Source organism: Salvelinus sp. IW2-2015, linkage group LG16, assembly GCF_002910315.2.
Source record: "Salvelinus sp. IW2-2015 linkage group LG16, ASM291031v2, whole genome shotgun sequence".
NCBI lineage: Eukaryota > Metazoa > Chordata > Actinopteri > Salmoniformes > Salmonidae > Salvelinus > Salvelinus sp. IW2-2015.
In genome coordinates, this window is record NC_036856.1 from 13,887,198 (window position 1) to 13,902,402 (window position 15,205).

Consider the following 15,205-nt stretch of genomic DNA (forward strand, 5'->3'; position numbering starts at 1 on the left):
TCATGTAGAAAACAAATCAAATTATATTTTATATTTGAAATTCTTCAAAGTAGCCACCCTTTGCCTTGATGACAGCTTTGCACATTCTTGGCATTCTCTCAACCAGCTTCATCGGGAATGCTTTTCCAACAGTCTTGAAGGAGTTCAAATAGCCCTTACAAAGCTGTCAGGGCAAAGGGTGGCTACTTTGAAGACTCTAGTATAAATATATACCGTACCAGTCAAAAGTTGACACCTACACCTTTTCTTTATTTTTTATTATTTTCTAAATTGTAGAATAAGTGAAATGCCAAGAGTGTGGAAAGTTGTCAACAAGGCGAAGGGTGGCTACTTTGAAGAAACTCAAATATAAAATACATTTTGATTTGTTTAACACTTTTTTGGTTACTACATGATTCCATATGTGTTATTTCATAGTTTTGATGTCTTCKCTATTATTCTACAATGTAGAAATGAGTAGGTGTGTCCAAACTTTTGACTGGTACTGTACATTGAGAACATACGTTTTATTAAGTGGCTAGCAAGCTAGTTAGTATTAGCAACGTTAGGTGGTKAATGATACTGAGAGCTAGCTAAGCAGCTGAGTTAGAAAACAATGTAACAAAAGTATAATTTTGTATTCGAAAAATACTTCAACAGGCTATGTATTTCAGGAATCACAAGGACATGTACTCCTGGTACACTTAAATTATTGATCAATTTAAATATGTTTTTTTTTAACGAAAACTCTCCGTTTTTGCCATAGCCCTCATTGGCTTTCATGCAATATAAACGTGAGCTTTTCCGAGGTGTTGGACTTGATGAACGTTGCTATCCAGTTGCTGCTGTTGGTTCCCTGAAATTCTGGGGCGGGGCTAAGCAAAGGGTCAATTGTGATCAACCCTTTCTGCCATTATGGACTGCTGTCCATACCTTAAGAGTGTATCTTTTACATTCAGTCTTCAATCTAACTTTCCTCCAATGTAATGGGCCTAAAAACAGTAATGAAGGAAGGGGTGTTCCCGGAAATGAATTGTGAGCTGTAGCCATTCACTGGATATAGGGTTGAAGTTCCATACTCGAATCCTTAATAAACAATGGAATGAATCCCATTCTCAATAGTGTTTGTTCTAGGTATAACCAATCAACCCTATCAAATACCTTCTCCGCATCTAGGCTGAGAAGCATTGCTGTTTGTTGTCTACCCTTAGCCAGTGACTGAATGTTTAATACCCTCCTAATATTGTTAGTAATTTGTCTGCCAGGTATAAAACCTGTCTGAACCGGGTTAATCAGTTTCCCTACTGTATATGTTTCTGAATTCTCTTAGTAAATTTCAGGTCCGTGGGGAGGAGACTAATATGCCTGAATGAGCTACACTGGGAAGGATCTTTACCTTCCTTGTAGATTACTGTTATGATTGCCTCTGACCATGTTTTGGGTGGGTCTTCCTTTGATAATGCATAGTTATATACTCTGCACAAAACCAGGGTAATATCCTCAATGAAGGTCTTCACCTCGGTATCCATCTGTCCCCTGGTGATTTATTATTTTGCAATCTCTTGATGGTTTACTCAATTTCYTTCTCTATAACTGGCCGTGTCATTTCGGCCCAATCTTCCTGTGATCATTTTGTGAGATTTAGGTTAGACAAGAGGGTTCAAATGTTTTCTTGTTTATGGTCTTGTCCTGATGAATCATTAAGGTCTTTATAATATGCTGCAAACACCTCCGCAATGTCACTTGGTTTTGAGACTTCTGCTTTAGAGAAGGGATGAATTATCTTAGGGACTACTCTGCTAGCCTGGGCTTTTCTTAGCTGGAAGACTAGCAACTGGCTGGCTCTATTACCCATCTCATAATATCTTTGATTAGTAAATCTAAATGTCCCTTCTGTTTTGTAAGTCAATAACTCATATAACTTTTGTTTACATTCATTCAACTTATGCAATGTATTATCGTCCCTTGTTTTTTTATGTTCTCGTTCAAGTCTCTAAACTATCTTCCAAACCCTGCTGTTTTTCAATACCCTGCTTCTTTAATTTGGCAGACAAAGCAATTATCTTCCCTCTTAATACCGCCTTTGCCCCTTCCCACAAAATGGATTAATACATCATTATCAAAAAAAGAAAGTAATCTTTCAAATGTTCATTGTAACTCTTGCTTTACAATATGTTATGTCAAAAGTGCTTCTCCATTCCTAGATGTATCTTTAGACATACTTGACTGGGGTCCGATATAGTTTTCAACGCTGCATTCCTCTACTTTATGTAAATACTGCTTGGATATAGAAAATAAGTATATTCTGGAGTAGCTGCCATGACCCTTTGAGAAAAAATGTGTCTTTCATTCTGGAATGCTTAGAACGCCAAGTATCAATAAGCCCCAGTTCATACATCATGGCAGCCAGGGCTTTAGATTTCTTAGAATGTGGACTGTGCTCAGCAGGAAGTRGGTCAAGCTTGTAATTCTGTATGCAATTAAAAGACCCCGCCAATAATAACCATCCCTTTTGCATTGTCCACGATTACAGTTGCGATATCTTTAAAGAACCCTGGGCAGTCCTCATTTTGATGCATTCAAGTTCAGAATAGAAATTTCTGTCCCCACTACCCTTATCTACCCTGATCATCATTCAACACTTTATTCTTGGCAGAGCACACAGATCTATTAAATAAGATTGCAACACATKTTTTTTTCCCACCATGAAAAGATGCGCTAAATACTTGATCTACCCATTCTCTTCTTCATTTTTTAGTTAATTCTTTGTTAAATGTGTCTCCTGGACATGTTCTACTGAACATTTATACTATAACTAATACAATTAACTAGTCGTTTAATCTGTTGTTTTGCGTTGATACATAACTCCCTCCTCGACTTGTACTCCCCTCCCTCTCATCATATAAATCCATTTTAAAAAGTAATGTCTGTGAAGTGCAGAAACTCACTCCTAAGCTCAATATGATGGTCAAGGATAAATGGAACATAACCAAACAAAATCAGTCCCCCCCTCCCCCAAAAACTGGTTGTCTCAAATAAAAAGTAATGTTGTTGATTATCTCAAATAAAATATACCATCCCCCTTTGACATATGTCCAGAGAGCTGTGCCTTTCCTGTCTGTCTGGAGTAAACACAGTCTGTGTGGATGCCATGATCCAAAAGAGTCAAATCCCCATCCTAGGAAGTTGCTGCTCAAACCCGGACTCCCACCACCCCGCACACGACCCATTGAACTTATTATCAGTTTGAAAAAACGTTTTAGACTTGCTAACATACTGTATATGTATACTATCTGTCGACAAAGTCATCCAATAACTAAACCAAATAAAGCGGCCTACATCTACATCGCAAATCAATGTGTTCATTACCTCAGTGTAAACACATATTGTAATGTGGGGTAATACATTTCAAACGTCTTCCTGGATGAATGTCTTCAGATCCATATCTGACAGCACAKTTCTGTCACTGCCTCCTGCACCTGCCATCGGTCTCTCTCGAAATCTCTCTCCAGACGGTTTCTTTCTTCCATCTGTACCGTGATGCCCAGGTCCCTCAGGMTCGGGATTGCATCCATCAAAAGTGCTGAAGGTCTTCGTGCCTGAGTTTAGTGTCATCCTCAGTTGGGCTGGATATAGGCACTTCGTTTTATGTTTTTCCCTCCCAGCTGTTAGATCCCTTCTGGGACTCACATCCTTTTCTTCTGTAGGTCTGGGGAATAATCATTGTCAAAGTAGATTGTTTTCTCCTGAAYTGTAACTTGCCTCTGCTCCCAGGCCTGGCGTAGAATAGTTTCTTTGACAGTAAAGTCCAGAAACTGCACTATAATGGACTTTGCCGGTGCTTCTGTATCTCTCAGCTTCGTAACCAGTGCCCTCACAAAGCTCATCATATCATTTATTTCAACGCATTCTGCTACCTGGTAGATCCGAATATTGTTACACCTCAGCATATTTTCCAAGTCGTCACACACCGTGGCTCTGTCCTCACCTGTCTCCTCTGGAACTGTCGTTAATTGTTGTTYTATCTACTTGACAAAGTCATTATTCAACTTAATATATAGTACTACAGTAGTTAGCTAGTTTTCCATTTGGGTCGCAGCTGCGTCTTCAAGCTGTTTTCCCATTCACGACGTCACCAGAAACTCCCTTTAGTCCACTGTTAATAGTCCCAAAATGTTTTGCATGTCAGCAGTCAAGTTAAAATATAGGATTTTCAAGACGCAAAGTGTCACTTGCCACATCATCCTGATGATGTGCTTGCTGTCGCTGAACGGATCAGAATGTGACCAATCAAAAGAGGTAAACATGTCTTGATACTGTTTTTATACAGGGTGTACATGTCAAAGTCTCTAAAGCAAGTTGGAGATGAGTGGAGAGAAAAAAAGTGAACCCTGAGAAGATACCGATGGATGACAGGGTTGGGGTCGATTCCATCTCAATTCCAGTCAAGTCAGGAATGTAACAACTTTCCCCTATGGAGAAATCCCATGTCCAATGCAACTGACAGGAATATAAACAGAATTGATCCCAACTCTGGTAGTGTTAGAAGGGTCTGGAGGGAGAGGAACTTACTCTTTAGAGTCGTGGGTGATCTGGAGACTCAGGTACTGGATGGTGGCCTTCAGCTGCAGGAGACATGGGGGGGAAAGGGAGGAGGACATGAATGAGTCAGGTAGGTTTGATGATGTCATTTCAGTCAATGAAATGGTGGAGGTTGGGAGAGGGGAGACTGGATTAGTATTAGACATTCTGTAAACAAACACACAAAGCAAACAGGGTAAACTTCTAACACCCAAAGCAGTCCTTCTGTTTGACATTTCTAACACATTGATGGAAAATCAAATGAATGTGGAATCCATTCTTATTGAAAGCCTTTGATTGACCTACAAGTGCTACCCATTGATTCCCAGCCCATCTGCCACAGAAATGACAATAGAACACAAGACATTAATGACTGGTAAAACCTGACTTGAGCCAACATACAAGCGTACAGTGACATGCTAACAACAGTAATTGTCTCCTAGGACAGCAGTTTCCAACCTGTGAGTCAATTATAATAAATCAAAAAAGGGATCAAAATATCAATTGTCTTCCAAAAATAATAACAGTTGGGAGCATCTTGATGTTAGAAACTGTCAAACAAAAATCCATCTGTAATAATAGGCATTTCATGTGTTACTTTCACTGACAGAATTGACTAAGATATTTTATGTAAAAAAATGGTGGTCCTCAAGAGCTTTTGACAGTTATTTGGTGGTCCCCGGAAAGGAACAGGTTGGGAACCGTAGTCCTAGAAATAAACCTGACTAGTGCTCAATAGCTCAACAACAGCTACTGACAGAGCAGACACACTAACTACTATAGGTTCTGCCACAGAAGAGAGTTTGGCCAGGCGAATAATGGAGCCCATCACTTTGGCCCTGTAAGAGCTGTAAGGGAAGCCATTTTGTCACGAATGTGAGTGACTGCTCTCCACATTGGCCCTATCACTGTCACGCCCCTGAGTGCCTCAATCACATTACTGCTCAGATTAGTTTCTCCCCGTCTCTCTCACACACACACACACACACACACACACACACACACACACACACACACACACACACGGAGAGCAGTAGAGGAGAGAGGTTCCCTGCTCAAGGTGACACTGCATTGAGCCGGGACAGAGAGAAGACAGAAACATGAGAGAGACAAGCAGCACACAGCTGAGAGGGACATCTGAAGTGCTGAGGATAGCTTGAGAGCTGGAGCTTGGGTGGAGTGTGTGTGTGTGCTGGCCATGAGGTAAATTGAGATGCAGTCCTGTGGGTGGTCATCAATCACTATGATTTATGAATCTATTAGACCCCATTAATGGAATAACCACTTAATGTAGGAGAGATGAGAGAAAGAGTGTGGGGGGGGGGGGGGGGGTCAGAAAAAGAGAGAGAGAATGGTATAGAGTGTGAGAGAATTAGGGGTGAGAGACACCTTGCTCAATCACTCGCCTCACTCATTAGTTATTCTGCCCTGCAATTCCTCTACAGCAGAGCTTCCAAAGGGGAGCACATTTTTGTTTTCGCTCTAGCACTACACACCTGATTCAAATAATCCACTCATCAAGCCTTTGGACCTGGGTCAGAGTGGAATCAGGTGTGTAGAGCTAGGGCCCTCCTTAGGGTCCCAGGAGCAGGATTAAGAAACACTGCTCTACAGAGACAGTAGGAATAAAGAACAGAACAGTCTTTTATACTCAGGTTGAAGGTGAAGCGAAGTGATAAGACTAGCAGTGAATGGGAACCTCTACCCATAGACAGAACAGGCTCTCTACGATAATAGAGTACCCTGATATATTGACATAAATGGACGTAACTGGAAAAGATCAGGTCAGGCCTGGGGAACTCCAGTCCTCGGGAGCCTGATTGGTGACACACTTTTGTGTCTAATAAACCACTAATCATGATCTTTAGTTTAGAATGCAATTACTTTAAAATCAGCTGTGTTTGCTAGGGATGGGGAAAAGTGTGACAGCACTCCGAGGACTGGAGATGCCCATCCCTGGATCAGGTCATCATCATTGTAGCAGTATATCTCCATCTAAGAAAGAAAGAACTCAGTTATGGGTCAAAATGATGCCCATCTAAGAAAATAACATTTTGGGAGCTCGGAATCAAATAGGATTCACTGTTTGCACTCCTACATCTAGCCATACCAAAGCAGCCAGGGCAGTCCTCCCACTGATACACCCTGGCAGTAGGCTTGTGTGATGAAAACATCTATCAACAACCAGATAAGACTGGCTTCAGACAGCAGACACTACTGCATATCATAGCACACATTACATGACCACTGCTGGTTCTGGAAAAGAATGAATGTCTGTCTGTCCGCCACAAGTGAAGAGAACCATTCATTCGTCTGGAACTCCTGACTAACTGAAAGCTCTCCAAATGAAGTGCTTTCACCGACACTGGTTCACTTAAAAGTAAATCATCAAAAGCACTGAGAACACTTAAAGACATGCTCCGGAACTTTGGCGACTAAGTATTTTTAAACCTCCCGCTTTGGGCTGGATGTGTCAATGTGTAGTTCATACAAACATTATTTTTTGTAGAATTACCGTCTTTCCTCAATTAGCCACAAAATCCCTAGTTTGAAAACAGTTTTTCTGGTAGATGGGCTGCGCCACTTTCCCTACATTTCCCCCCACATGGGGCAGCCCCCTAGCAATTCAAGTTCTAGCCAATAAGCTTCAGTCCCTTGCCATTTGGTGCACATATCTGCACATATGTGACTTKGTACGCAATTGTCTGGGACCAGTTTTGGCTCGTGACCTCTACTTTCAGAACTACTGGATAAAAAGAATACAAAAAGGTGAGTTGGGAATCTCTTTAAAACACTTACATCCATCACCCAGACTGTACTGTCGCTAACTGAATACGGTTAATTCATGCTGTCTGCAACTGCTTTCATGAATGGAAATGTGTTGCAAAAGCATGTGTCCTATTCATTAGTGGAACCCGTAGCAAAACATTTTGCAACAGAAAATAAGCATTTGTTATTGGACAGGTTCAGATAGTGCCATCCTGTTTCTACCCGTTTTCTTCCATTTTGTGCCTAATGAAGGCAACCGTTGTCAGTTCTTTATGCTAAATTAAACATAGATAAATCAGGAATTAGGACTTCTGGAGATAAATCCAATCCCACAGTGACAAGCCTTCATGCAGGGTAGCAGCTCTCTTGATTTACCCAGCTAGCAGCCTCCTCTCCTGTCAATGGCTCCAGGGCACATTGATTTATTACAGAAACAACCAAACAGGTTGAAAATAGACACACACAGACACACTGGGCGATACATTCCCATCAGCATGTGCCATGTAGTGCGATCTCATCCATCAGCCCTCTAGGAGGAGTTGGAAGGAAAGATGTGTCTATCACTGTGGCAGAAAGTCCTTCCGATCTCCCCATGTCCTCAGGGATACATTTAGGGAGAAAGGAAGAGGTAATGATGGAAGGATCTGGGGTTAACTCAACACACTACTCTATTGTACGTAGGGGCAGCAGGTAGCCTAGCGGTTAGAGTGTTGGGCTAGTAACCAAAAGGTTGCTGGTTCGATTCCCCGAACCGACTAGGTGAAAAATCTGCCGATGTGCCCTTGAGCAAGGCACTTAAACCTAATTGCTCCTGTAAATGACTTAAAATGTCAAATGTATCTTCCATATCCTTATTGGGTTTGCATAAAATAGGAATTAAAGGTAGGCGTAGCGAAATGACGCTACCACGATTAGAGCTGCAGTTATTGAAATGCAAGACATCACTCTCACAAATCAAATCGTATTTGTCTCATGCGCCGAATACAACTCGTGTAGACTTGAAATGCTTGCTTACCAGCCCATCCCAACGATGCAGAGTTTAAGAATAAAAATTGTAACAAGAGAAATAAAATACACAAGAATGAAGCTATATACAGGGACTACCAGTACCAGATCAATGTGCAGAGGTATTTGAGGTAGATATGTACATAAAGGCAGGGTAAAGTGATTAGGCATCAGGATAGATAATTATAAGTGTAAAATAAAGAACAGAATAGAAGCAGCAAATGTTGTGTAAAAGTGTGTATGTTTGTGTTGTGAATGTGTGGGAGTGTCAATGTAGTGTGTATACAGTGCATTTGGAAAGTATTCAGACTCCTTTACTTTTCCCACATTTTGTTACGTTACAGCCGTATTCTAAAAAGGATACAATTATTTCCCCCCCTCATCAATCTACACACAATACCCCATAATGACAAAATGAAAACAGGTTTGTAGAAATTCTTGCACATTTATTAAAAATAAAAAACAAATGCCTTACTCATAAGTATTCCGACCCTTTGCTATGAGACTCGAAATTGCGCTCAGGCGCATCCTATTTCCATTGATCATCCTTGAGATGTTTCTACAACTTGGAGTCCACCTGTGGTAAATTCAATTAATTGGACATGATTTGGAAAGGCACAAACCTGTCTATATAAGGTCCCACAGTTGACAGTGCATGTCAGAGCTAAAACCAAGCCATGAGGTTGAAGGAATTGTCCGTAGAGCTCCGAGACAGGATTTTGTTGAGGCACAGATCTGGGGAKGGGTACTAAAACATTTCTGCAGCATTGAAGGTCCCCAAGAACACAGTGGCCTCCATCATTCTTAAATGGAAGAAGTTTTGAACCACCAAGACTTCCTAGAGCTGGCCGCCCGGCCAAACTGAGCAATCGGGAGAGAAGGGCCTTGGGTCAGGGAGGTGACTAAGATCCCGATAGTCCCTCTGACAGAGCTTCAGGTTTTCTCTGTGGAAATGGGAGAACCTTCCAGAAGGACAACCATCTCTGCAGCACTCCACCAATCAGGCCTTTATGGTAGAGTGGCCAGACGAAAGCCACTCCTCAGTAAAAGGCACATGACACCTAAAGGAACAAGATTCTCTGGTCTGATGAAACCAAGATTGAACTCTTTGGCCTGAATGCCAAGCGTCACGTCTGGAGGAAACCTGGCACCATCCCTACGGTGAAGCATGGTGGTGGCATCATCGTGCTGCGGGGATGTCTTTTTGTTAGGATTGAGGAAAATGAACGAAGCAAGGTACAGAGAGATCGTTGATGAAGTCCTGAGTGCCCTGGAGAAGGTTCTCAGACCGGGGCGAAGGTTCACCTTCCAACAGGACAACGACCCTAAGCATACAGCCAAGACAACGCAGGAGTGGCTTTGGGGACAAGTCTCTGAATGTCCTTGAGTGGCCCAGCCAGAGCCCGGACTTGAACCCGATTGAACATCTGTGGAGAGACCTGAAAATAACAGTGCTGCGACGCTCCACATCCAACCTGACAGAGATTGAGAGTATCTGCAGAGAATGGGAGAAACTCTCCAAATAAGGTGTGCCAAGCTTTTAGCGTCATACCCAAGAAGACTTGAGGCTGTAATCGCTGCCAAAAGTACCTCAACAAAGTACTATGTAAAGGTTCTGAATACTTATGTAAATGTAATATTTTGTTTTTTCTTTGTAATACATTTTCAAAAATGTCTAAAAACCTTTTTTTTTTGCTTTGTCATTGTGGGGTATTGTGTGTAGATTAAAAAAAATATATATTTTAGAATAAGGCTTTAACGTAAGAAAATGTGGAAAAAGTCAAGGGGTCTGAATACTTTCCGAATGCACTGTCTATATAGTCTAGTGAATGTGCGTAGGATATGTGCAAGATAGAGTCAGTGCAGATAGTCAGTTAATGGTAGCCAAACTATTTAGCAGTCTGGCTATTTAGCAGGCTTGTGGGAAGAAGCAGTCTCAGAGCCTGTTGGTACGAGAGATGATGCACCGGTAAGGTTTGCTCACATCGGCCACAGACAGTGAGATCACATAGTCATCCGGGAAAACATGGGCTTTCACGCAAGGCACAGTGTGATATTTAGCTCGTTTGAGAGTTCTGCGTCGGTGGGTAACTCACGGCTTGGTTTCCCTTTGTAATACGTTATCGTGTGAAAGCCCTGCCACACATAATATTGCAGCTTTTCATGTCTCTCTGATAGGAGACTCTCGAACAAAGCTATTCTTGAGTGACTGAACCTTTGCCAATAGAACGGAGAGGAGTGCCGTTCAGTTCTCTTTGCCTCAATTTGACCAGGATTCCATCTCGCCGGCGGCGTTTTGGTAGCTTATGAAACAAAGGAATAGGGTGAACAGTGGAGTAGCTGAGTCGTGGAACAGTGGAACAGCTGTCGATCTGATGTCCAGAAGTGCTTGGTGGTCATTATGTGATGATAGTATGAACTTTCTGTACAAAAAATTAAGATAAACACGATAAAAGTCACTAAATAACAAAGTTGGGTTGGAACTCGTAAGATGTCGCCCAGTATCTGCGCATGTGCACGGTTCGCTTCACACTCATACAGTGTGGGAGCCACGGGACCAAAACAGCAGAGAAGTTGAGCTTCATGCTGTTCACTTTCTGCATACATGTCAGATCGCTGAGTCTACCTTTAAAATCTTGATCATTGTAATTTTCCCTAGGAATGGATCTGCAATGTATCTTTGAAGAGAGAGATTTTAATTTATGTCTTGATTTGTACACTATACCCACATCATTATATCTGCACCAGTTTTACCAGCCTAGCCCAATCCTTAGCTTATGATGAATTTGCCCTTGATACAGTGCAACATTCTCTCCATGGAGAATAGTCCCAACTCACCTGAGAGTTACTCTATCAGACAGCACTAGATAAAACAGTCATAAGTATCAATGAAGAAGCAACATTGTGCCAGAAGTGGGAGGATTCCCATTCATCACATTACGACTTTGTTGTGGCACTTCCTACCACAACCATCATCAGTCCATGTCTAGCCCAGCCCTGCCTCCAGCCCAATGAGCCAACCACTCTACGCCTAACCTGAGCCTTCCTGGCCCCTCTATCTCACTCCAACTCTCTACCTCGCTCACACCAGCTGTCACTCACTCACCTTATTGATCACTATGGTCAGACAGTCCACAGATGAGATACAACACAATTATTCACCTCCCGCCTGGAGACCTACCAAATTCCCACTGACCTTTTCCTCTCCTCCTCCTCTCCTCCCCTCCATCCCTCCCTTCTCTCTCTTTCTCCCTCCCTCCATCTTACCTCCAGGGTGTCCTTGAAACTCCAGCAGCATTTATTAGTTCACCACACAACCGCGGGGAGTTGCTGGCTTTGGTTCTCGGGGAGTGAGGGAGAGGACAAGTCGACATTTGGAGAAGTGCGYTATCATGGAATTAGAATAACTCATTCTGATTCTGTGTATGGTACAGTGCATATTCCACTAGCATACTCATCTTGACTACAGCAGCTAGCATGTTTCATCAAGACAAGGGGTTAGGACTGGAAAGGAAATCTTAAGTAGGTCTCCACACAGTAGGCAAAATAGTGTGTAAAAACACTGGAGAGTTGTCTTTTAAACTCAAACATAAAGTGTTTTTAACAGTGGGACCCCCGATCCTTTGGGTTTCCACCAGCAAGGTTAGTTGAGGATACGCAAGGGTTTCAACTCAACATAGATCCACTGTCTGTCTCTCTGGGTAATAAAAGCATGGAGTAACCCCATAATCCACCACTCCTCTCCCCGGTGAAATCCACTTCTCCGGTTTCACTTGATACGTAACTCAGCCAGCGAGGGTGGAAAGGAGAAAAATCTTCGCCCAGGCAAAAGTGACCCCTAATCTGATTAGTTGCCTACAATCCCGTTAGGCAGCCATATTGATGCATGTCCACGCTGCTCGCAGCTTGCTACTGTCATTTCCTCCAACCTATCATCACTGGGCCACCTTCCCTCCCTCCGCCACTGACTGATTATGGGACGCTTCTCTCTCTTCTCTTCCTGCTTATTTGTGTACTGGTTGTTCCGGGTACTTCATCTTCTCCCATATCGTCTACTCTAATTAATGCTCCACAGAGTCCATTTATGAAAGGAAAAAAAGATTGAATCAAGTATGGTGGAAAATTAGGGAGAAAAGGTGACCTTTGTAGAAGTTAGTGTTTCATTTCTGTTGGCCCCATGATGCGCAAGTAGATGGAGAGGGAATAGAAGTATGTAGGGTAAATAACATGAAGTGTGGGAATAATAGTGTAGGGGTGAGTTACATTCGTCTTGGTGGTGTGTGTGGGTGTATGTTTGAGGATGTTATTACTTACAAAGCAGACTATGATACACACATTCGCATCGGCAGCTAAATATATGATTCACACTACAGAAACAAATCATGTCTACAGAGAGAGAGAAAGAGAGAGAGCCCTCCAGAGGCCTGCCATCTGTCACCTCCGCTCCCCAGCACCTGCTGATGAGGTGCTGCTAGCCCAGCGCATCACCGCTGCTTGATGCCACACTACCAGAGCACGCTGGGCTAGCTGACAGACCTGCTTAGGATGTCTGTCTGCGCTCCGTTAGTGCTGAATGCCAGACACGTAAGCAGCACAGCTTCACACACACAAACAGATCCACACAACTACATACACACACAATTTTTGGGTTATAATGGGGACAGTAACATCAGTAATCTAAAAAAATAATACTTTAACCCTTTACAGTCTAAGCTCTGTCTAAAACGGGGGAGGGGGGGGGGGGGTTCTACTAAGCTATATGGAATACCAAGGATCATTTTGCTATTTGATTTTGAATTTTAAAGACCCCTTTAAGTATCAACAATAATAGTGAAGACATCAAAACTATGATATAATACATATGGAATCATGTAGTAACCAAGAAAGTGTTAAATCAAAATATATTTTATATTTGAGATTCTTCAAAGTAGCCACCCTTTGCCTTGATGACAGCTTTGAACTTTCTTGGTATTCTCTCAACCAGCATCATGAGTTAGTCACCTGGAATGCATCTCAATTAACAGCAGCTAAATTAATGAAAAGTTAATTTGTGGAATTTCTTTCCTTCTTAATGCATTTGAGCCAATCAGTTGTGTTGTGACAAGGTAGGGGTGGTATACAGAAGATAGCCCTATTTGGTAAAATACCAAGTCCATATTATGGCAAGAACAGATCAAATAAGCAAAGAGAAATGACAGTCCATCATTACTTTAAGACATGAAGGTCAGTCAATCTGGAAAATGTCAAGAACTTTGAACGTTTCTTCAAGTCCAGTCGCAAAAACTATCAAGCGCTATGATGAAACTGGCTCTCATGAGGACTGCCACAGGAAAGGAAAACAGAGTCACCTCTYCTGCAGAGGATAAGTTCATTAGAGGATAAGTTCATGCAGAGGATAAGTTCATCAGCCTCAGAAATCGGCAATTAACTGCACCTCAGATTGCAGCACAAAAGATTGCTTCACAGAGTTCAAGTAACAGACACATCAACTATTCAGAGGAGACTGCGTGAATCAGGCCAATGGACATTAGACTGGTGGAAATCTGTCCTTTGGTCTGATGAGTCCAAATGTCCGAATTTTGGTTCCAACCGCTGTGTCTTTGTGAGATGCAGAATAGCTGAATGGATGATCTCCGCATGTGTGGTTCCCATCATGAGGAGGTGTGATGGTGTGGGGGTGCTTTGCTGGTGACACGATTGGTGATTTATTTAGAATTTAAAGCACACTTAACCAACATGACTACCACAGCATTCTGCAGCGATATGCCTTCCCATCTGGTTTGCGCTTAGTGGGACTATCATTTGTTTTTTAAAAGGACAATGACCCAAAACACACATCCAGGCTGTGTAAGGGCTATTTGATCAAAAAGGAGAGTGATGGAGTGCTGCATCAGATGACACGGCCTCCACAATCATTCGACCTCAACCCAATTGAGATGGTTTGGGATGAGTTTGACCGCAGAGTGAAGGAAAAGCAGCCAACAAGTTCTCAGCATATGTGGGGACTCCTTCAAGACTGTTGGAAAAGCATTCCAGGTGACTACCTCATAAAGCTGGTTGAGAGAATGCCAAGAGTGTGCACAGCTATCATCCAGGCAAAGGGTTGTTACTTTGAAGAATCTAAAATATATTTAGATTTGTTAAAACACTTTTTTGGTTACTACATGATTCCATATGTGTTATTTCATAGTTTTGATGTCTTCACTATTATTCTACAATGTAGAAAATAGTAAAAAATAAAGAAAAACCCTTGAATGATTAGGTGTGTTCAAACTATTGGACGGGTACTGTATTTCCATACATTTTCCCCCACAGGTACTGGGGGACCTTCAGACGAGTCTTGAGGCCTGTGGGCATCCTAGAGCAAAACGGAGAACACCATAGCGTTCGTGAGTGTCACATCTTTCCATAGAAGAAATAATAGATTATAGGCCAAACCGTTCAGAGCTACAGATGACTTTGTGAGAAGACAGATTTTCGGGATGTCTCATGGTCTGACAAACACCCCTCTAGCTCTGTCACCTTTCACCGCAGATGCGGAAGTGCAACATTGGTGGATTGAGACACATCCAATGCAAAAAAACATCTCTCTAGCTTAAATTTCAAATTTTTAAATGGGGATTTTTTTTATTATTATGCTAATTGGATTTCCGCAGGTGCGTGGACATTGACTCTAGGGGGTTAAAGGGCAAATTTGCCAGTTTTCAACTTCATATTCATCATCTCCAGCATTTCTATGATCTGTGGTTAAAAACATAACGAAGAAAAGTCCTAAAAAATGCATCTTTGTGACATCACAGAATAGGATTAAAAGTAAATTACAATGATTTTCAAAACATGCAACAAGGTTCTAGCCCAAGTGAGAGTATTT

At 42.1% G+C, this 15,205-nt stretch overlaps 1 protein-coding gene across 1 annotated transcript in view; it reads right to left on the bottom strand.

Moving 5' to 3' along the window:
- polrmt (polymerase (RNA) mitochondrial (DNA directed)) overlaps window positions 1-15,205 on the bottom strand; it is a 93,313-nt gene that overhangs the window by 14,995 nt on the left and 63,113 nt on the right. Inside the window, exon 16 of the mRNA XM_024003959.2 lies at window positions 4,552-4,604. Within this exon, the coding sequence (XP_023859727.1) occupies window positions 4,552-4,604 (53 nt within the window). The remainder of the gene's footprint in view (window positions 1-4,551; window positions 4,605-15,205) is intronic.